The sequence below is a fragment of the Neophocaena asiaeorientalis genome, unplaced genomic scaffold (genome assembly GCF_003031525.2).
Source record: "Neophocaena asiaeorientalis asiaeorientalis breed wild unplaced genomic scaffold, Neophocaena_asiaeorientalis_V1.1 scaffold496, whole genome shotgun sequence".
Taxonomy (NCBI): Eukaryota; Metazoa; Chordata; class Mammalia; order Artiodactyla; family Phocoenidae; genus Neophocaena; species Neophocaena asiaeorientalis.
This window is the reverse complement of record NW_020174375.1, coordinates 1,227,084-1,250,743: the sequence shown is the minus strand read 5'-3', so window position 1 is coordinate 1,250,743 and position 23,660 is coordinate 1,227,084. Positions and strand designations below refer to the sequence as shown.

Below are 23,660 nucleotides of genomic sequence, written 5' to 3'. Positions count from 1 at the left end.
AACCAAAACAACCCCCCAACCCCCCCCCCAAAAGCCCAGAACTCTTGATAGAGAATCACAGATGGCAAGTTTTCCCAGTAAACAGCCTTTCCTATGGAGAGAAAGTGCCTCGGGGCACCAGTAGTGTCTGCTGTGAGACTTCCCAGTCTTGAGGCCCAGAGACTGTCAGTGAACGCACTTTTACTGATCCCTGTCTACACACCAGGCACCCTCTCCAAGTGGCTTATTCCTACTCTCAACCTCACAAAAGCAATAATATCGGAACCTGATAGTCCAGAAGAGACTACAGCAGAGGCTTTGTGGGGTTTCTTGGTACAATAATGGAAATTCCCACGCCTCCTTTTCCCTGTTCCACTGCCACCAGAAATGCTGTCATCCGCACTCTGGCTGTCCCCTCCTGGGGTGGGGCTCAGATCAGCGTTGTTGCTCTCTGAGTACTAGACTCGTGTTTATTACTAGTTTGGACATAGGCAGCTCAAATATAAGCAAATGTTTTTGTTATGCTAGGATCCAGTTCTTGTTTCTGGCTGTTCCTTTTACTCTAAACAAAAAAGCTTTAATTTTGAAAAAAATATAACCCACATGATTCTCATTAGTATATAAATAATCTGAGGTTCTTTGATGTTTGGGGAAAAAATGTGTCTTTATAATTTTTTGTTGAAAGCAGAAAGGCATTTTTCTTAAAATATAACCTCTCAGGAAAAAAAAAAAAAAAAAGACATAGATCATTTTGATTTCCTGCAGTTTTCATTCATGTGTCATGGGTCTATCCATCCCTCCACCCACTCACCCAATCAACCCAATTTACTTACCATCTAAGCTGTCTTCATATTATACTGGCTCCTGGAAACACAAAGTAAAATAAGACACAGAATAAGAACTCAAGTTACAGTTTGGAACAGAAAAAGTGCAAATCATCTGACACTTAATTGAGATTCAAGAATGTTCTAGACACAATGTCAGGTTCTAGTAATAAAAAAAAAAAATTAAATTTGATCCCCGACCCAAAATGCTCGTTATCTGGACAGAGAACAAGTATATTCATAGTGGACTGGAACACAAGACAAACTGAAAATTGTCTCATATAAGTAGAAGTAAAATGCCATGGGAGCACAGAAGGAGGGTGAGTGATTGAGTTTAGGGGAATTTGGGTGAACTTCAAAGAGGAGACGGTTTTCCTGGATATGAACATTCACAGGCACAAATGCTGTAGGCTGAAGTGGGCACTAGGTGCTGTAAGTGACCTAGGTATGATGGAGTGAGCTTTTAGGTGAGGCTATTTATTTCATTATCTTCACACACATGAAAATCACTGGGAAAAGTAGATTAGTCTGTCCACACTCATGATTTCCAGTCTCAATTAAACCTTTAGAAGCACTTGGTAAAGTTGTGACTCCTTTGGGCGTTTAGTTCTCCCATTACCTTAAGTGGTTATTCCAAACCTATTTTCAAACACTATTTAATTGAACTGCCCACACTCTCATAAAATTTCCTTCCCTTCCACTTCCTCTATGAAACAGAGGCCATTAGGTGGCTGTCCCTCCTATAGCATTTCAGTCTCTCCTAATCTCTTCTCCTAGAGGAAGAGATGTTTCTCCTCCTGTTCGAACTCCCAATATCCCATGCTCTCAACCTCAAAACACTTGTTCCTCAAGGAGCTTTCTGTTCCTTCTTTTAACCTCAGTTCATCTAAAGGCTCATTTTCCTTAGCCTTCATGTACATTCACACACCTGTCATCCTAAAAACCATTCCTGTCCCTCTAGTTCCCTCCCTATCTCCTTCCATTCTCAGCATTCTTTTTGAAAGTCTAATCTAAACCAAGCCTCCTCAAACTTTAATGTCCACGAGTCATCTGAAGATCATATTAAAATGAAGATTCTAAGTAGTGGGATGGGGTCTGAGATTCTGCATTTCTAATGAGCCCCTCACCTATAACGGTATCCTAGAAGTCATTCTAAATAGGAAGGGTCTGAACTCTGAATTTTCCTCTTGTCCTTACCTCCCATTTATTCATAACCCTCTTGCTATCTGGTGTCTACCCTTACACCCCTAATTCTGGCCTTACAAAAATCACCAATGGCCCCTTGAATGCCAAATTCAATGGACACTTTTCAATCACAATGCCTCTACCCTCTATGGTGAGTTAGGCACCCCTGATTCTTGATGCAATCTACTCACCGACTTCCATAACTCCATTCCCTCCTGATGATTTTTCCCTTGTCTAGCTGTAATTTATCATCTCCTTTTTGAATTCTCTGTTTACCTGCTCCTTAAAATTTTTATGTTCCATCAAGTGTTTCACTGAGATCTATTTCACTATATACTCTCGTGAAATAATCTCATCTAGTAATTTTACTTTCTGCCTAGATAATATAGAGCCCACTATCTTCCACGTTAGTCCTGCTTGAGCTCAGACTCATATATCCCATTGTCAAGCTTGAATCACTAGACTCTCTACCTCAACATGTAAAATCGAACTCATTAGCCACTCCCCCAAACCCGTGTTCCCTATTTTGGACATTTGCACCATCTTCTATCTAATTAACCAAGACAAAAATCTGGAATGACCTTGACCCTGTCCACCTTCCATCTAATCATTAAATTATTTGGATTCTTTTTCCTTAAAACCACTCAAAATTCAGCTTATCCAGTTCATTCATATTGTACTGCTGTATAGATCATGTCCTCATTCTAACAGACTTGTATCACAGTGTCTTCACTAGCCCAGACTTTTCCAGTTTTACCTCTTTCAAATGCATCGACTAATTGCAGCAAGTATAGTCTTTCTAAAGTGTGCAAAACCCTTCATTGTCTCCCTTTAACGACAAAATAATGCCTAAGCTTAGGAATATGACCTATATTCTCTCTTTATCTAGCCCCATCTCCAGCCTCATCTCCTGCTGCCCCTCTCTCAAATAAACTTCACAGTCCATAACTTGGGGTTCCCTATAACTCCATGCTTTCTGACATCTTTATGCCTTTGCAGTTCCTCTGTTTCACTGCAAACTCCCAATAAACCTTCAAAACAAAGCTCAGAGGCCATCTTCTATAAAATGTATTGTGTAAATTGAGGGAAGCCTACATGTTTCTTTAAATTTTAAAAACATGTACATATAAAATTTACTACTGAGTAGTAGTTAATTTGTTTTCCTTACAATTATTATACGCAACATAACCTTCAGCACATAATCACTCTTATCTCAGTTGCAACTCTTATTCTCCTTGCAGCTTAAACATACTAATTTTATTAATTTCAATTTTGTTGTACTGCTCATTAATGTAACTTGCTTATTTTTCTCACTGATTTTAAGTTTCCTTATGCCTTAGTCACCTATATTGCTATTACCTTCTTAATGCTTCATCTGGATGCTGAGTAGTTTCTCACTATGTTTGTAAAAAATAATTCACCCGTGTTTTATAGTTTTCTGCATACAGGTCTTTTGTCTCCTTAGGTAGATTTATTTCTAGGTATTTTATTCTTTTTGTTGCAATGGTAAATGGGAGTGTTTCCTTAATTTCTCTTTCAGATTTTTCATCATTAGTGTACATGAATGCAAGAGATTTCTGTGCATTAATTTTGTATCCTGCTACTTTACCAAATTCATTGATTAGCTCTAGTAGTTTTCTGGTAGCATCTTTAGGATTCTCTATGTATAGTATCATGTCATCTGTAAACAGTAACAGATTTACTTGTTCTTCATGATTTGGATTCCTTTTATTTCTTTTTCTTCTCTGATTGCTGTGGCTAAAACTTCCAAAACAATGTTGAATAAGAGTGGTGAGAGTGGGCAACCTTGTCTTGTTCCTGATCTTAGTGGAAATGGTTTCAGTGTTTCACCATTGAGAACGATGTTGGCTGTGGGTTTGTCATATATGGCCTTTATTACGTTGAGGTAAGTTCCCTCTATGCCTACTTTCTGGAGGGTTTTTATCATAAATGGGTGTTGAATTTTGTCGAAAGCTTTTTCTACATCTATTGAGATGATCATATGGCTTTTATCCTTCATTTTGTTAATATGGTCTATCACATTGATTGACTGACGAAAGAAATTAAAGATGATACAAACAGATGGAGAGATATACCATGTTCTTGGATTGGAAGAATCAACATTGTGAAAATGACTATACTACCCAAAGCAATCTACAGATTCAATGCAATCCCTATCAAACTACCAATGGCATTTTTCACAGAACTAGAACAAAAAATTTCACAATTTGTATGGAAACACAAAAGACCCCGAATAGCCAAAGCAATCTTGAGACAGAAAAACAGAGCTGGAAGAATCAGGCTCCCTGACTTCAGACTATACTACAAAGCTACAGTAATCAAGACAGTATGGGGCCAGCACAAAAACAGAAATATAGATCAGTGGAACAGGATAGAAAGCCCAGTGATAAACCCACTCACATATGGTCACCTAATTTTTGATAAAGGAGGCAAGAATATACAATGGAGAAAAGACAGCCTCTTCATTAAGTGGTGCTGGGAAAACTGGACAGCTGCATGCAAAAGAATGAAATTAGAACACTCTCTAACACCATACACAAAAATAAAGTCACAATGTATTAAAGACCTAAATGTAAGGCCAGACACTATAAAACTCTTAGAGGAAAACACAGGCAGAACACTCTATGACATAAACCACAGCAAGATCCTTTTTGACCCACCTCCTAGAGACATGGAAATAAAAACAAAAATAAACAAATGGGAGGTAATGAAACTTATAAGTTTTTGCACAGCAAAGGAAACCATAAACAAGATGAAAAGACAACCCTCAGAATGGGAGAAAATATTTGCAAATGAAGCAACTAACAAAGGATTAATCTCCAAAATTTACAAGCAGCTCATGCAGGTCAGTATCAATGAAACAAACAACCCAATCCAAAAATGGGCAGGAGACCTCAACAGACATTTCTCCAAAGAAGATATACAGATTGCCAACAAACACATGAAAGGATGCTCAACATCACTAAGTAGAGAAATGCAAATCAAAACTACAATGAGGTATCACCTCACACCAGTCAGAATAGCCATCATAAAAACATCTACAAACAATAAATGCTGGAGAGGGTGTGGAGAAAAGGCGACCCTCTTGCACTGTTGGTGGGAATGTAAATTGATACAGCCACTATGGAGAACAGTATGGAGATTCCTTAAAAAACTAAAAACAGAACTGCAATGACCCATATGACCCAGCAATCCCGCTACTGGACATATACCCTGAGAAAACCATAATTCAAAAAGAGTCATGTACCACAATGTTCATTGCAGCACAATTTACAATAGCCAGGACATGGAAGCAACCTAAGTGTCCACTGACAGATGAATGGATAAAGAAGATGTGGCACATATATACAATGGAATATTAGCCATAAAAAGAAACGAAATTGAGTTATTTGTAGTGAGGTGGATGGACCTAGAGTCTGTCATACAGAGTGAAGTCAGAAAGAGAAAAACAAATACTGTAAGTGACCATATATATATGGAACCTAAAAAAAAAAAAGTTATGAAGAACCTAGGGGCAAGACAGGAATAAAGACAAAGATGTAGAGAATGGACTTGAGGACACAGGGAGGGGGAAGGGTAAGCAGGGACAAAGTGAGAGAGTGGCATGGACTAATATATAATACCAAATGTAAAATAGATAGCTAGTGGGAAGCAGCCGCATAGCACAGGGAGATCAGCTCCGTGCTTTGTGACCACCTAGAGGGGTGGGATAGGGAGGGTGGGAGGGAGACGCAAGAGGGAGGAGATATGGGGATATATGTATATGCATAGCTGATTCACTTTGTTATAAAGCAGAAACTAAAACACCATTGTAAAGCAATTATACTCCAATAAAGATGTTTAAAAAAATAATAATTCACCCTCTGTCCATTCAGCCTATAAAGTAATTTCCTAAAGGGAGAGCTATGTAACTACAATCCAGAAACTCGTTATGAATATTATTGTTATACCTTTCTCCTGATGGAAACGTTCAATTTAGAGCCTTAATTTTCTTCTCTAACCTTTTATATCACTGTTTTGATGTTTAGGCATTGTATTAAAGTGCACAGATATTCTTATGTGTGCTTGTAATATTTTCTTTTAAGTCCATTGTAACTTACAATATTTTAGTACTTTCTCGAAAGTCACTTCTGGTTCCTTACAGCATATGTAGGAAGCATACATATATTTTAAAATTTAACTTACATAAGAGCAACTTAGGTAAGGTAGTCCCAGTTCTGTGGCAGCAAGAGCTGATAATGTTACCGCCCTTTATGCTCTTTACCTTTTATACCAAACTCAGATATTCAGAATGCATCCTATTATTCTACACTGAGTTCCCAGAATTTATTGTTAATTGTCATATAATAATCCAACATTTAATAATTGACAGGACATCCTAAAGCAAAGGAAATAAAATCAAAAATAAACAAATGGGACCTAATTAAACTTAAAAGCTTTTGCACAGCAATGGAAACCACTGACAAAATAAAGTAACACACATAACAAATGTTGGCCAGGATGTGGAGAAAAGGAGGGAAACTTCGTACACTGTTGGTGGGAATGTAAATTGGTACAGCTACTGTGGAAAACAATATGGAGGCTTCTCAAAAAAACTAAAAATGGAACTACCATCTGGCCCAGCAATTCCACTCCTGGGTATATATCCAAAAAAACCAAAAACACTCATTTGAAAAGATACATGCACCCCAATGTTCATAGCAGCATTATTTACAACTGGTAAGTATTTATATATATATATATATGATAGAATACTATTCATCTATAAAGAAGAAGGAAATTTTGCCATTTGCAGCAACATGGATGGACTTGTAGGGCATTATGCTAAGTGAAATAAGTCAGAGAAACATAAATACTGTATGATATCAATTACATGTAGAATCTAAAAAATACAACAAACTAGTGAATAAAACAAAAAGAAGCAGACTCACAGATGTAGACAACAAACTAGTGGTTACCAGTGGGGAGAGGAAAAGGGGCAGAGGCAATATAAGGGTAGGGGAAAAAACAGGGCTATTATGGGATTGTATTAAATCATGTGTATGAAGCTTTTGCAAATTGTAAAGCACTATAGCATTTAAAGAATCTTTCATTCAATAAAAAAAAATAAGAAATTTTTAAAAATAATAATTGACAGGACATAACAATCATACAGTAGAGATGTGGGATTCAGAACCATTGCTTTGATCTAACATTCTAAAGGAGTTAAGCTTTCTTATCACATCCAAGACTGAAAATTTTTCAAAGATTGAGGCTTTAGTTCATTTAGTAGGTTTTTTTTTTTTTCCTTATGGAGACTATACTTCCATATATCTCTAATTTTAAAACTTGTAAAATATTTAAAATGAGATGGAGTTGCACAAATATGTTACTTTCAATTTTATTTAAATCAAATAAAGCTGTGACTGATGTGAAGAAATTGGCATAGAAACTACATGAATTAACATAAAAATTTAAAGACAAAATCTTATTACCTAATTATCTTATCCTGAATAATTAAATGCAAAGGAGATACATGTTAAATGGCCACAAACATGTAGGCATTACACAGTGCACATATGGAGTCATAAAACATTTTATACTGCTTTATTATAAATAATTGGAAATATTTCATTTTTCAAACCCAGGTAACAAAACAGTAAACATCATGCTTGCTTTTTTTTTTTCATAATTTCCTTTTATTTTTGTATTATGAGTTGGGAAATAGTATTACTTATCAAAAGACCGGTAAAAAAAAAACTCTGTAGGAACACACAAAACAAAACACTCACTTTCATTCACTTAAATGAGAACAAACAAGAAGGTTTTTGGAGGGAGAGGCTAAACGCTGCTATGAAGGAGTCTCCAAGAACAGAAAAACTGTGGTATACCTGCGAATATCACTTGTAAGGCAAAACAGGTTTGTACACACACACAAAAGGTATAAACACTTGATGGTAAACTTTAAAAAATAATTTCTTAACAATGTGAGTAGCTTTATTTTCTCAAATGGAGGAAAGCCACAAAGGCACAACAGATCAAGTCACCAGGTCTAAAATTGGTATTGTTGCCCTGATAAAAATTTTTTTTAAGAAAGGAGGCCCAATACGGATTTCAATTTTCTTATCTCACAGTACACCTCATGTTTTGATAAAAACTGTTCACTCTTGTAACCTTGGACACTTAGAGGCAGAAAGCACTTCCTGATAAAATATTGTAGTAACTTCAAATTCCCACAAAAATCTGTGCCCCAAATTCACTTAAAATAGATTATCCCATAGGAATATTTTCATTAAGAGATTTATAGCAGCTAGTAATTAGAATTTTCTTAGTCAAGTGACTATGATTAATTTTCTTTTTTGTGCATGTGTTTTCCTTAATGTATAATACAAAGTTTGCCAATTTTCTTCCCTAATGATAATGTATTAACATCAGAAATTGCCTAAGAAAACAGCGTCCAAGGGAGAAAAATATGAAGAAATAACATATTTCATAAAGTGGTATAGTAGATTTTTTTGAAAGTGTGTTTATTTGCATCAACTGTGGACAATGTTGCATATTCCAGATTAAACAGCTATTAGGTTTACTATGGATATAAACAGGCTATGTACAATGAAATTTATAATTCTTCTTTCATTTTTCATAGACTTCAGAGTATGTCTTTTATAGAAACTGGAACAGGGTGAATCTGGAAAGCAAGTTTCAGTTAATTAGCAAAAATTAAATTAGCATGAAATAGGGTGAAGAATTGAAGGTAATGATTTTAAAAATAATAAAGTTATACAAGTGTACACATGCAAGAAGATACTGTAAAATGAACTGTTCCAGTTTACTTGGTTTTATTTCAACTTAATACACTCTAAAATACTGCTTTCATGTATAATATCAAAGGAAATATTAAATGCATGTATATTATTTTAAGGGCTTGATGATATATTTCACATTCTTTAAACTTTACTCAAGCTATAAATATATTTATATATCAGTCAGTTTTTAAAGTAAATGAAAACTGTAGCATGGGGGAGATCATTTTTCACCTTATATGTCCATACTTGATTACGTCCATTTTTTCTGAAAACTGTACCAAAAAAATCAAAGAGAGATGGAGTGTTTTTCTACCTCACACTGCTATTCTTCAGGCACTATAATTCTTTATAGTTTACCAAAATGGAATTTAAATTTGAAGACGGGTTAACTGAAATCAACTAGTAAGTATGATTTAGGAATTAGGCTTCTGAAATCCATTTAACCAACTCAGAGGACAATGCTGTTCCTCCTAAACTTTTATTAAAATTGTGCAACAGTACGAACTTATTGTTAGTAGGTTTGCAGAGAAATAACATCATTTCACTGGTGCACATCTTTCCCACAGGATTACGGCAGGCCTGTTTTTATTCTTCACGTATACTCTTTCCGTTGTTGTTGCTCATCTTCTTTTTCTTCGGTTTTACGTGAAATAAACCATATTTATCATCTGGTTATTATAGTTCTGTAATAAGATCCAGTAGTAGTTTGAAGCACAGCGAGCTGAACAGTTTCTTCCCTTTTTAAAGCATGACAGTGAGTGGCATTCTCTGTAGTCAAGCCATATGAACACAGTCACCCCAAGGAGAGGCTTCTGTGAAATCAAAAGGTTCCAAATTCACAGTCAAGAACCTTGGTGACTTCACATAACTGCTACTTGCTGCTGGAAGGGAGACAATATTGTTTGCTTCAGAAGTTTCCAAGCAGTTTCTCATCTGGTGGCTTCTCCAGATTTCTTGGTGGCCTTTTAAATTGCTTTTGACATTGTGCCTTCAAAAGTCCAAAGGTCGAATCATCATAGTTGTGGAACGTAAGGAGTAACTGGGCCCTTTGAAGTAATGCCACTTTATTCCATTCAGTTTTCCGTGGTTCTGCCCCGCTGTATAAAACATTCCATTTAGATTGGATGGGCCACAAGCATCAAACCACCAGCCTGAAAAATTAGTTAATAACGGAAGAGAGAAGAAGGAGAAGAAACAATTACATAAGTAAACTGAACATTTGGAAATTAATGCCATTAACTGAGGGGATACTTATTCATACTTATGATTATTTGCAAATAATCATAAGGAGGTATTCAATAAATATCTTCGTGGTAGTGAAATTGTTTTAAATGGCACCCAATTTAGACAGTGTACAAACAATCAGAAAGAGGAATGCTTTCATGAAAATCAGCTTTCAGTGTCACTCCATTGGGACTCAATTCCCAATGTAATGGTGGGAAACATCTGGGCTTCAAGGTACTCTATAGTCAGGCCTGGATTCATACAAAGAGCAAGTAGAATGAAACCCTTAAGAGGCATTCTACCTGAAGCCTGTTATTGGGAACAGAACAATTAATTATTAGCAATCAAGTTCAGAAGCTTAGACAACTGGTATCTAAATACAAAGAAATGTTCTCCATCAACTTCATAATTTTGCCAAGAACTGGCCCTCAGCTGCTTCTGAAATAAACTGGATACCAGAAAATGATTATGAATTTGAATTGCTGTGCCCTCTCTGTAGCTTATGCACTACGGGAAGTGTTCATCAATAGTGGCCATATAGTTCCTATATAGCAGTATTTTTTTTCTGTGATTGTTCAAGTTCTTTCTAACGTAGTAAAAAGAAAAATGATGAGTAACGTAGAGATCCTATGCCCACATAGCTCTCTGCAAGGATAACTCAGTACTTTATTTTTTTCATGAATTAGGTTCTTAGGTTTTTAGATAAAACATAGTACTTTTTCTCCCTCTTCTGAAGTAACACTGCTGAAATCTTTAGGGAGAGATTTATGCCAGAGACATTCTGGCATATTTGTATTTGGATACAGTTGACCTCCCTTTGATTACAGAGTTATACCTAAGGGACTAATAGCTAAAGAAAGAGAAAGCTGTACAGCTGATGTTTAACTGTAACACGAGCATCATCTTGCAGAAACTTTAGAAAAAGTTAAATGGAGAAAAGCTAGTTCTCATTTTTCAATTTTGGAGGATGAATACAGCTGGGTTTGTTTATAAAGTCATACTAGAGGCCTAACGAGCTGTATTAATCGCTAATTCATCCTAGGAAAAAGTAAGGTATGTCAGTGAATTTGGAAAGACGCTATATTTAATGTTTTACCAACTGTATGCAAATAACATAGTAATTAATGCAGTCAAAACATGAGGGACAAGCAAGTTCTTATTTGGCAAGGAAGGAGAAAACTGTAAAATTTCACCTTCTTCTTCTTAAGATTAATTCCTTGAAAATTTTTTGGTAAGTATAACTAGTAAAAATATGCTATTTATATCACAAAAGGCTTTCTAATATTAGGGAATTTATTTACCCATAAGACTCTCAAAGGACAAAATGAAACTCAACTTAATTGCTTCGGTATTTTAACTTTCTCCTCCTTTTCTATGACCTTCTTGAGGCACTCTTCCATCATGTTAATGAGCCTTTCATAGCCTTTCAAATATCCACCATGGTCTCTAAAGCAAACACAGTTACTCTGCTGTCGAGAACTATTACAAATCATAGAATGATCTTCCAAGTTACATTAGGATACTCAGGGTAAAAGCGTGTGGTTTTGTTTGGTTTATAGAAAGCCATAAGAGTTCTGGAAGAGTGTGGGAAGGCAGAGGTCTGTTGAACAGAAACCTGGCAATGAAGGGCACAGGCTGAAGGGCACATTCATTGGGAAACTTTTGATGAGCTTAGGAAAGAGACAAGAAACAACAGGGGCACATGAGGGAATAGGATAAATTTATCTTATATACATTTTCTAATGAGTAAAGTGGGGTAATGTCTATGGTAAGAACAATGGCATTTTGGAGATGTTGAAAGAAGACCAGAATGGCTGGGTCAAAGTTAACAAGAGAAACAGTAGCCTGAAGCTGAGATGGTCTGAAGACCAAATCACATAGTCTTTTGTTCAGTATCCTAAGAGCAATGAAAAGGCATGGTCTATATTCCCTATACTTAGTGCTGCATCTAACGGAGTTTGCTTGACAGATGACTGGAAGGGACTACAGGCTTATTGACAGATTGACTGTTTCTCCTTATAAAGCCGCTATGGTCTGAATTAGTCTAGTTTACTAAAAAAGCTATATTTGATAGACACCTGAATATATATATAGACACCTGAATATACTGTATTCATTTTTCTTTATTTATTCATTCAGTTTGTAATTATCATGAATTGCTGTCATACAACACTCAACAAGACAGATGTGGTCCTTACCCTCGTGGAGCTTACTCCCAATGTGAGAAACAGACCCAAAAAAGTAGCAAGTAAATAAAATACCTACAAATCATGACTATGATGATGGAGAAAAGGAAGAAGAAGAGGAGAGGGGGAGGAGGAAGTAGAGGGGAAGTGGAGGGGCAGGAGGAGAAGGACGATAGGTGGGGAAGGAGGAGGGGGCACTTAGAATCAGGAACTATGACGGAGCATAACAGGAGACTTACTTGACTTTTCATGTTCATGGAAGAAGTTGATATTTAATGAGACCTGAAGGATGAGGAAAGAGTCATGTGAAGATGGGGAAAGACTCTTCTAAGCAGAACATGGCACATGTCAATGCCATGAGGAAAAAAGGGAGCTTAGTGTTTAGGGACTAAAAGAACATCAGTGTAGTTGGTATATAGTGAACAAGGGGGAGACTTGCAGGGAATGAAGGTGGAGAAATGGCAATCTTGGTGGAAAGTTGAACAATATGGAAAAACTTATAGTTTATCCAGGCTACTTGTCTATCATCAGGTGAACAAGCGGAACATTCTCTAGGAATGGGAACCAATATTTAACCAGGGGAACCAGATCTGACAGGTTAAATGTTTAATCGAATATTATTTAGAGCCCTCACTCTGTAAGTGTGGTCTGCCAAAGCTACCCTGAGTATATGCGGCAGCATGATGAAGGGGAGAAAATTGAAGCTAGAATCAATTCAACAAATATTAACCAATGGACAGACATAGGGGTCAGAGTTGAGTAAAACAAAATTCCTGACTTCAAGGAGTGCACAATTTTGTATAGGAGAGAAACAACAAACTGTTAAAAAATGAGATAATGGCTGTTTAACAGAGATGAAGAAAATCTTAGGAACAGAGGCGGAATGCCCTGTTTGTTGGTCCATAAGGTGTACTCATCACTTGAGCTGGATGCTGAAGGATGGGTGTGAGTTCACTGGACAGAAAGAGATTTCTAAAGACATTGTGTACCCTGGGAGAGCTGGAGAGAGTGCCTGCCAGCAGCTTGGCTTGGCTGGAATGCCAGTGGATAAGGGATTGGAGAATTCAGGGCTAGTAAAATAAAGAGGGTCAAGGACATGGAGGTTTTTATTGTATTTCTAGAAATATTCCTGTGGGCAACGGGGAGCCTAGAGTACCAGACCAGAAATTAGAAGATCTCGACTTTGAGGCCCACTTCACCAATTAATAACTACGGGATCTCAGGCAATAGTGTATATAATATTTGATATTTACTGAACAGTTAATATGTGTCAGGGACTCTGCTAAAATACTTATATGAATTTTCTCATTTTATTACCCAAACAGCCCTACATGGTGTGGCAAGTACTAAAGTGAAGACACCGATGCTCAGGTAGTTTAAGGAACTTTTCCAGTGTCACACAGTCACTTACGTCCTCATTCCTAAGATGTGGATTATAAATGTCTAATCAACCATTTTCACAGCACAGCTGCAAGGATCATGTAAGACGGTGCACTATTAAAGCCTATAAAATCCTATCTAAGTGCTCTTTTGTAAGTTATCTAGGAAGCAGGCAGAAACATTAGAGCAGAAATAAAAAGGATTAGATCTTATCGGGGCATCATAATGATTTAATAATGAAGACCAGGTCATTAGCGCCACGTATTTCCTTATTTGCTTGGTAGGGTTAATTAGAGGAATACAAAAATAATCTGCACCCAAATGGGTACAGTTGTTCAATGCTTGCATTGTAAAGACATGGCATTTAAGTACCTACTATGGGTTTTGTTTTCAATGATTTGTTTTTATTTCATGTGGAAAATCAAAGAGGTCAAGGCGTTTATCTCTTTATCTTAAGACCAGTGGGCCATGCACACTCTGGATTATCAGAGAGCAATAGACAATAATAAAAATGATGAATTAAGATGGCAGAAAATGAAATGGAAGGGCAATTATTTCTCATGACAATTTCAGTTGTACCGTCCTTTATTAAATACTCTGAACTTGAAGGTCGCAAAAACAGTTATTTCTGTGCAAGTAAGTATTCTCTGTTTTCTCTGACAAGGAACAACAAGGAACATCTTTGTATCAGATATTTCAGTTTGTCCACTTTCTACCTCTCTTTGAAAAAATTAAGCGTGACCAGGTCTTTTAAACATAAATCCTGAAAAGATGTGGTTTTAAAGCATATTTATAGAAAGCAGGCAAAAAGTACAGCAGACTCCTGGTTACTCATAGGTACCCTCAGGCATTCATAAATGATCGTATGTACTCATGGGTACTCAGAACATATGCAAGTTTGCACAGATTGAAGGTGTCCTTGTGAACATATAGAGGAGTGTACGCCTGGGTTACAGTTCCTCTCTGATAAGATACCAAATAGCTGAATTATATATCTTCTACAATCCTGGGGAAATATTAACTTTGTACTTTGTTCTATAAGTGCCTGGGAATAACAGATGAGCAATATCTTAAAGAAGTTAATCTAGAAGAGGCACTTTAAGCTTAAAAGAACTCAGTGATGCAAGCAAAGATGGAAGAAAGCAGCAGCTTCCATCTGCTGCTGGGACAACTGATAAAATGTCTTAAATGTTTTAAGATTGGCAATTGCTGAGATTTACTTTGCCAAGCATTTTTCTTTATAACCTGTAACCTCATGTATATTTTAATAAGAAATCTGAGATGCATGTTTCTAATCCATTTACACTTAACTCATTAAAATTTAGTTTTGTAATAACTATCTCGGGCTTCCCAGGCCTTTAAAAATCATTTTAGTCTTTTATCTTTGAAGCAGAAAATTCACATTTTATCACCAATAAATGAAACTTTGCCCAGAAAACAGGAACTTGATTCTAAACTCTGTACTCAGGAAGTTCAAATTTATTTGAAAGTCAGGAAACCTAACTCAAATTCTTCTGATCCTAAACAAAATGTCTCTCAACACTTCTTTTCTAAGGTAAAAAGTACAGCAAAATAAAAAGATATATCTGTGGTTATGGAATTCTTTCACTCATTTTCAATGCACGCATTCTAATCAGCAATAAGCAAAAGAACCTGCACAGAGAATAAGAATTTTCCTCTTTGATAGTGATAAAGGATGACTAAGTTAGAGCGATAAAGGATGACTAGCTAGTGACTAAGGATGAGGCTGAGAAAAACTGATTGATGCCATAGTTATCAATGGGATCATCATGAAAATCACTCGCTGAGTTCACGTGTACAAATTCAGCCCTACCAATAACTAGCCTCAAGGGGCAGCCGCATGTCCTTGTGTGCGGGAGGCAAAGGACCTTTCCAGAGGTCCGCACTCCTTCTGTCATTTCATTCTACATCCCCTTCGAGTCTAGCACTTGGCTTTTTTTCCTTTCTCTTCTTTTTGTTCCATAGATTAAAAGTTGTTTATCCTGGCTGATGATCTTGAATTCATTTAAATGCTTTAGGTATTCTCTTACTGCCTCTTTCCTCCCTTGAGCTTCATTTTACTTTTAACCACGTTTAAATGAGGAAATCCTTGTGAAAATGTGCTGCAAACAGTAAAACAGAGCTAAACCCTTGTCTCTGAATGCCATTCCTTTTAAGAGTGGCAGCGGAAGGAGTGGATAAGGTAATGGCTTATCTGGAGGTCGAGTTCAAATCTTACTTCTGACATTAATTCTGTGACCTTAGCCGACTTATCTAACTCTTCCGTATCTCAATTCTTGCCAAAGATCTCTATTTCAAAGGATTTATGGAAGTGTCATATAAGTTATTAAAGTCAATGGTAATGAAGAAATGACTGTTATACACCAAGAGTGCAATAGATATTCACTGTATTATTTATTATTAGAGTAAAATATAAACAAAATTGGTTATTTCTCATCCACTGTCAATTATTAACCTTTGGTGGCAGCCTGGCGCTATAGGCCTATCAGTTCTGATTCACCTTTTTCCCAACTGATCTTTTAAAAGATATTTTCCAATATTATTTGTTCTTTTTCCAATAAGTGAAAACTTCCTCCCACAAAAAAGGAGTATAGTCCTAAATTTTGTACTTAGGCTGTTCAAATTTATTTGAAAGTTACAAACCTAACACTCAAAGTTTTCCAATTTGGAGTTTAGTCTTCTGGGGTTTGGTTATTCTTAAAATTCAGTCCCAGTCTTCAATATTCATCCCTTTGTTCCATGCTTGTGCATGCAAATTCATATATACATACTTAGGCATTTTAAATCTAAGTTCGCAAAAAAGTCACATTCATACTCACATTGATTTATTTCTATGTCTTCTCACCAGGATCATTTGTGATTTTACAATGTCCTTTCAGAGTCTCTGATAGCAAATTCATTCATTTAATCAATATTTATCAAGCACATCCTATGTGCCAGGCAGTGTGCTAGGCACTGAGGATACAGTGGTGCAGAGCATGACGTCCCTGTCTTCAAGAACTGTACATTTTTGTGGAACAGGCTTAGAGATTATGTACTAAATAAGAAATTGCTTTGAAATAAAGTAATGCAATGTAGATTTCTGTGGTCAACCTTAAATTATCCATATGGATCTTTTCTCTCAACATGTTTGCCTTAAAACCCAGGGAATGCCAGTTATCTGACAATGGTTAGCAGATCCTTCCTGGGTTATCAAAAACTCTAAGATGATTGTATTTTCCCCAAGATCTTGTCACTTCAACCAGTTAGAGAGGCTGTTAATTTCTTTCATTTTCTTTGTCTTCTTCAAGGTTATATAGCAGGCAAGGCAAGTATTTATCAACTCTCTACTGCTAGCATCTGGTAAGTTCCAGGGTGTACTAAGAACTTATGTGTATGGCTTTATCCCGTCTTTTAGAATTGAACTGAGAATGTCCTTTGTTAGCTTCAGCAAAGTCTTGTCTGTAGGCTGACATAGTTTATGCGTGGGAAAAGAGACGCGTTTTTACCACAACAGATTCTTTCTGCAGAAGGTTAGGTCACATTTTTACATAGCTTTTATATTATACACCAAGTAAGAAAATTGTGTTGAAAGAAAAGGTAAGGAAAAGAATGTAAAACAATACCATGTTTTGTTAGGGGTTTTGTTGTTGTTGTTGTTTTAAATTTTTGGTTGGCAACCTTTAGTAATTGTAGTTACTAACAGACTTTTAGAAAAATTTATTTTGAATTGGTATGAAAGACCGTGTTTTCTTTGAATGTGAAGTTTGTTTTGATTGTGACAATCTAATGAGAAAAGGTTTTAATTTTCATAATTTTAGAGTCATAGATTTTTCTGCATATTTATGTTTATATACAACAAATCCATACAAACAAAAGCATGAATTGAATGATATTACATTTTCATTTTCTAAATGTTAAATAATAGAGAAAACATTAGGTTTTTAATGAAACTGATTCCTTTCTTTGGGCTCAGGAGGGTACAAGAAGGGCTCTCCTGTGGGACTAAGAAAATATTTCCTATAATCACCTCTTAAATTTATCCCTCCCACTACTGAAATATATAGATTTGTCGTAATGTCCTATATAAAGGGGGAAACTCTTGAGGTCAATGAATCACAGAACACAGATATTTCTGGCTTATAAATGTATGCTGACAAATCATCACTAATCATTAATTAAGATGTCAGTTCCATAGAAAATGTGTGTGGCAATTTCGATCTTGAAATATATGGTTTGGTCCCATAAGAAATGTGTAATGAAACAAAAATTATTCAATATTTAAATTGGATGGAAGAATTTCTGGTAAGGTAGAAATAAGTACATATCCTTCTGGGGAAGGAGGTATAAAACATTGTGGTGTCTATTTCTATTGATGCAAATATGCTTTTTAAGTCCGATAATACCTCCTTTCCACTAACAATTTACTATGAACTACAACCCATGCACTGAAAAATAATGTTACCTGTTTTTCTCTACTGTAGCCACAATGAGTACATGGAATAATAAAATCATAGAACCAGAAGAAAATGTGAGAGACAATCTTATCTAGACCCACAACTATAGGGATGGGCATATGTAAACTCTTTCAGATAAATACCTTTTTATTCTCTTCTTAAGGTGTTCATAACTAGACATGCACAATCCTTCCTGGCAACTCACTCCAGCCTTTGATCCCTGGACACTCCATCTAAAGTTGCTTTCCCCTTCCTTCGATAACTCTGTCACCTGTTATATTTTGTCCCTAGAACTTGTTATGACTTGAAATTGTGTTATTTATTGTTCGCTTTTTGCTGATGGTCTTCCTCAATAGATGCAAGCTCTATTCTGTCCTGCTCATTTTTCTCATAGTTGTTGACTCTTAACAAGTTACTCATTAAAAATATGTTACGTTGATAGAAGGAAGTTAAGAAGTTAGGATGTTAGGAAAGAAGGAAGAAAGGCCAAAATGTTCTACCTATGTCTAGCTGAAATACCGTCTGCTTTCAATTATGCCTATCTCCTGTTTTTCAGTCTTTGACAGATAAGGGTAACAATGATACCACATTCTCCAACAAAAATCCCTCCATGTACTTGAAGAAAACTATTTAGGACAGTTAAGCAGGCAAGAAATCTTACTTTACCCTTAATTCCTTTTAGAAGAAACAATGGAAAATATATGAATAAACAAGATAAAACAAAGCTTTAATTGATGATGACAGAGAACTAAGAATTATTAGTTTCAAGGAGTAAGAAATCTCTCTGCTTAAAGGAGACTATTTTTAAAAAAAGAGGAAAAATAATCAGACAGAGAAAATGGTTCTAAGGGGAACTATGACAGAGAATAAATAGTGGTGGTGGGCGGAGTAGCTAAGTAGGACATAAATTCCAGATAATACTCAAGTTACCTGGACTGTCATTGACATTCATCCTTATGTTCTCCAGTTCTTAGCTATCTAAATTCCACGTATTAGTTTTGCAGAGTGAATAGATTTGCAAGACCTGGATTCTTTCAAAAGGATATTTGATAGGGTAATGGCATTTATTACAAAAACACATTTACTTAGATTATTCCAACCCAAGCAATAAGTGGAAATTTTTTCTCCCCAACATATGTGTTTATTGGTGGCTAAGAAGCAGGTCCAAGAATGATTATGGATGAAGGAACATGACAAAGTTCAATCATTTGAAGCAGAAATAAAATCACAAACCTGAGCAATGAAGTTTTCTCATCAACAACCAAGAGATGCAGTTTCCTCTTTGCTTTGCTCTATATTTTCATTATTATGACAGGAATATGAGCAGATTGGAACACTATTCTAAGTAAACATTTGAAAGATTTTACTGTTGGTCTTTCATGTGTTGTATTTATTTGGTAAGAAAAATTATCTGTAAAAACAGACATGGATAAAATGAAGTGTACTTCTATATTAAAATAGGCAGAAAACTGGACAATCAAAGTCCTTCTGTCTTTATATAAAGTTGCTGACAGTTTCATTTATGGGATCATGGAGGTAATGAAAAGAAATATTTTCTTTCAGGAAAAAAGTTCAAAACCTAACCTGTGGGTACCATGTAAAAAAAATATGCTAAGTTTTAACAACTGCTTGGGGGGAGGGGGCCATACAATTGCATATAGAAGACTTTTTAACTATTGGATGAGGTTGAATGTGATGCCAACATGGCATGTTTAAAGCTTAAGGAGAAGGATATGACAGAGGCAGAATCAGAACAGGCTGGCTTTGGTAATACTAGGGCTGGTTTCACGTTGAAAAGATGTTACTATAAGTGGAGTGGATGGGAATCAGTATGGAATGTGATTTGGTGGTGGTAGTAATGGAGGGACCGGGAATGGGGATGAAGGTGGAAAGAGTTCTCCAAAACTTTCCCTCTATACTCTTCCACGCTCTGTTAATTGATAAGAAAAATGTCAACCTTATGATTCATTTCATTGGTTTCAAAATTTGAAAGTGACTGCAAGGGTTCCAAGATGGTTATTCATTCACTCATGCACCACATATTTTATTGAGATCCTATGTGCCACAATCTACTGAGCTAGATGTTAAGGATAAAATGGTGAACATCTACTTAATTTTGTTTTCCTTGTGTACAAAATGGAGATTTGAGTTTTTCTCCTTATCTCACAGAGTTGGTTTGGAATTCAAGGAAGATAGTATAACATATTCAGTAACAGGTAATAACACGCAATAATAATGATAGTAATATCATATTTGGAGAAGTAAAATTTTAGATTTAAAGAGTTTTTTCCTTATTAGCATGAAAACATGTTTTGTTGTAGGGTAACGCAGAGAGAGAATTAGAACAGTTGAAGGTGGGAATGATTACTATTCCATTAAGAGAGGGAAACAACACTAAAACCGTAAGAAGACAAACACTGAAAAAAAAGCTTCCTTTACAATTTTATTTGGTGCCAACTCCTTTTTTGCCTGTAACAGTTTTGAGCTACATCATTTGCCATCAGGTTTTAGTTCAGTGTTTCTTAGACTTCAATCAGTCATTTATCAACTTATTCACAGTTTTTGCCATGCCCATTTACAACTTTTATTAATATTTATTTTTCTTTAAATTAATTAGTTAAATATCAAATATTTGTGAATCCTTTTTAAAATGAAGTTTATATCGTTCCTTTAAAGAGGAAATCAGTACCACTTACTATAATAAAAGTAGACGTAACACTCAACAAAATTAAAACAAAATCATTTTATTTAATTCTAGGTAGATGCCATTGCCTAACCAAGGCCCTTCAGCTGAGGCTGAAGAGTTTGTTCTTTCTTTGCTAAGAAAGGTAATTATTGAGTAAGTGCTAAAAAAGTATTATAGATAAGCTAGTACTAAACTGAGAATTCCTCTTTGACACAATCAGAAGCCTAGAAAAGTATTTAAAAAGTGCAAAAGGATTAACTTTCTTACTCAGTGATACAATATTATTTAATGGTATCTGGTATCTCCTATACCAGCTCAAATGTCTTGCAGAGGTCAATACCTTATAATGTAAAGCCCTGGTATAGCTACTCTGAATTGTATAACTTTATATCTAGCTACACTCCTTTATTTTTCTTACTCCATTTCAACAGAATGGTCAATGAACTCTATTACACAGTTGTAAAGAAATTTTGGCTTTTTGTTTTTTCTGTACGCTGAATCCTCAAATTGCTGTTCATTCCACTATGGGTATCATTATGAGTGTTTAGAAGGCAGAACAAGTGGGACTCTAAGAGGTTCAAGAATTTATTCAGAACCAAGCTTAGCACACCCTCACCATAAATGCTGGGGGAGGAGGCAAACTTCTAAATACGCTAGCAATGTCTTGCACAAGAACATATGGTAAATTAGTGGGCAGAACAAAATGATCTCTAGGGACTTGCTCTTAAGTTTCCTGACCAGAAGATCATAGTCTTTTCTCATAGATAAGAAACCTCAAGCCTCAAACCAATGAGACATAACTCAGAGAAAGGCCCCGTAGGACTTACCTCCTGTTAGCATGAGGGCACATTTGCACATGCAGTTGTCATTATCAGCGTCTTTAGTGCTGAAATCAGCACCGTGTAAGATCAGGCTGCTCTGTTTTCCTGCTGTCCCAGTGTGACCCTTTAAATACAACCTGAAGTTAAAAAAAAAAGAAAGATAAGCCATTCAACAGAGTCACAGAACCCAGAAGACTGGTTTGCTGAATGTTTGCCTTGTTCATCAGTTTCTCCCTTCTCTGAATTCAGCCCTTCCAACAAACTGGTATAAGACCAAAGCTCCCTGAACAGAAAGAAAGAGAGAGAAGGGGTTGTGGGGGGAAGAGAATGAATGAAGGAAGGAAGGAAGGAAGGAAGAAAGGACATCAAACTACATATAGGTAAAATTATCTGTGGCTTGTGTGCTTGATGTTTATTTTACTATGCATACTTAAACTCATATGGTTTTCTGATAATGTAGGATCCACAAAAGGAAAATGGGTTTATTTTATTACTACAAGTATTGATCTCTAAACAAAAAATGCCCTGTAGAGTGTCACTATAGCATATATCACTGTGTTAATGTTGAATATTGATGATGTGCTAAAGGAGGAGTTACTCTGTGCCAAGCATTCTGCTAAATGCTTTCCGGCTGTTATTTAATTTAATTTTTATATTAAATCCGTGATTCAGGTATCAATATCAAAATTTTGCATACCAAGGCTCAGAGAGGCTAAATAAGCTGGAATTTCACTATGGTTGACTTTAAAATCCAAGCTCTTATTAGTCATTATGTATTCACTGAACAAATATTTCTTAAGCACATACTATATACCAGAAATTGTTCTAAGCACTTAAGATATATCAGCAAACAAAACAGACAGAAAGCCATGCCCTCGAGGGACCTACATTCTGGTGGTATTATGTATTCACTGAACAAATATTTCTTAAGCACATACTATATACCAGAAATTGTTCTAAGCACTTAAGATATATCAGCAAACAAAACAGACAGAAAGCCATGCCCTCGAGGGACCTACATTCTGGTGGTATTCCTAAAACTAAGTTAAACCCCAACTGTTTAACCTCAAAAATGGCATTCTTCAAAGACCCTGCTTTACTCTCTAGAAACATTTCTTTCTTTTTTTTTTTTTTTTTTTTTTTTTTTTTTTGCGGTACGTGGGCCTCTCACTGTTGTGGCCTCTCCCGTTGCGGAGCACAGGCTCCAGACGCGCAGGCTCAGCGGCCATGGCTCACGGGCCCCGCCGCTCCGCGGCATGTGGGATCTTCCCGGACCGGGGCACGAACCCATGTCCCCTGCATCGGCAGGCGGGCTCTCAACCACTGCGCCACCAGGGAAGCCCCCTTACATTTTAAAACTCTGAGAGTCAGGCTAAAAGTCACTGGTGATGCAAAACTGTAGAATTTCTAACTGGGAATTCACATTTTACGTTGTAGGCAGCCCATGTGGAGGTGGGTTTCACCAGGGCAAAGTAAGGTGAGAGGTTACCAAAGGGAGTCCTAGGACATGTTACCTGGGTGAATTCACCACCTTCTAGATCTGGTCTGCAGTTTTAATTTGATAACTTTCTCAGCCTCTCAGAGACAGACATACACTTGCAAAACTAAGGGGGACTTATGTCAGGTCTCCATTTACAGTCAAAATAAAGGGCCCAGTCTCATGGTCTCCTTAGAGGGAGTTTCACATAGAAAGCCAAATTATAATCAGAAAGTTGCTTGCTTGGTGAACACAGAATCACAGTCTGGGGGAAGATGAATGATTACAAAATTAAGTAGCTATGACTCTGCTGGCCTGAAATCTCCCTCTCCACCAGGAGTGGGTAAGTTTAGCCCACAGGCACTTTTGCAAGAGGGATGCTAATTCCAACTCTGATTCTTGGATTCTCTATAAACTGTGATGACTTTCCTTCTTATTGACTTAAGGTAAGTCAATACCATTTTCCCTGCAGTAGCTTTAAGCTCACTAATGGGGATAGACTTTCCAGGAAACAGTGATTTTCTACACTGTATTTTGCAGGTAATTTAGCACAAATGTTGAGTTGATATTAACTAAGTGACTGCTATGTGCTGAATATAGTTTATACTTTTATATGAGGGTTATAATTCAAGCTT

General features: G+C 36.3%; 1 protein-coding gene across 3 annotated transcripts in view; it reads right to left on the bottom strand.

The window, feature by feature from the left end:
• ANGPT1 (angiopoietin 1) overlaps positions 1–23,660 on the bottom strand; it is a 269,150-nt gene that overhangs the window by 10,723 nt on the left and 234,767 nt on the right. The window contains exons 8-9 of one of the 3 annotated variants that reach the window (XM_024756325.1): positions 21,555–21,685; positions 813–843 (exon numbers count right to left, since the gene is read on the bottom strand). In XM_024756325.1, coding sequence (XP_024612093.1) covers positions 827–843; positions 21,555–21,685 — 148 coding nt within the window. In that variant the 3' untranslated portion in view covers positions 813–826. Of the gene's footprint in view, positions 1–812; positions 844–9,259; positions 9,946–21,554; positions 21,686–23,660 lie in introns of those variants that run through there. The other 2 variants (XM_024756323.1, XM_024756324.1) reach the window with 2 other exon arrangements.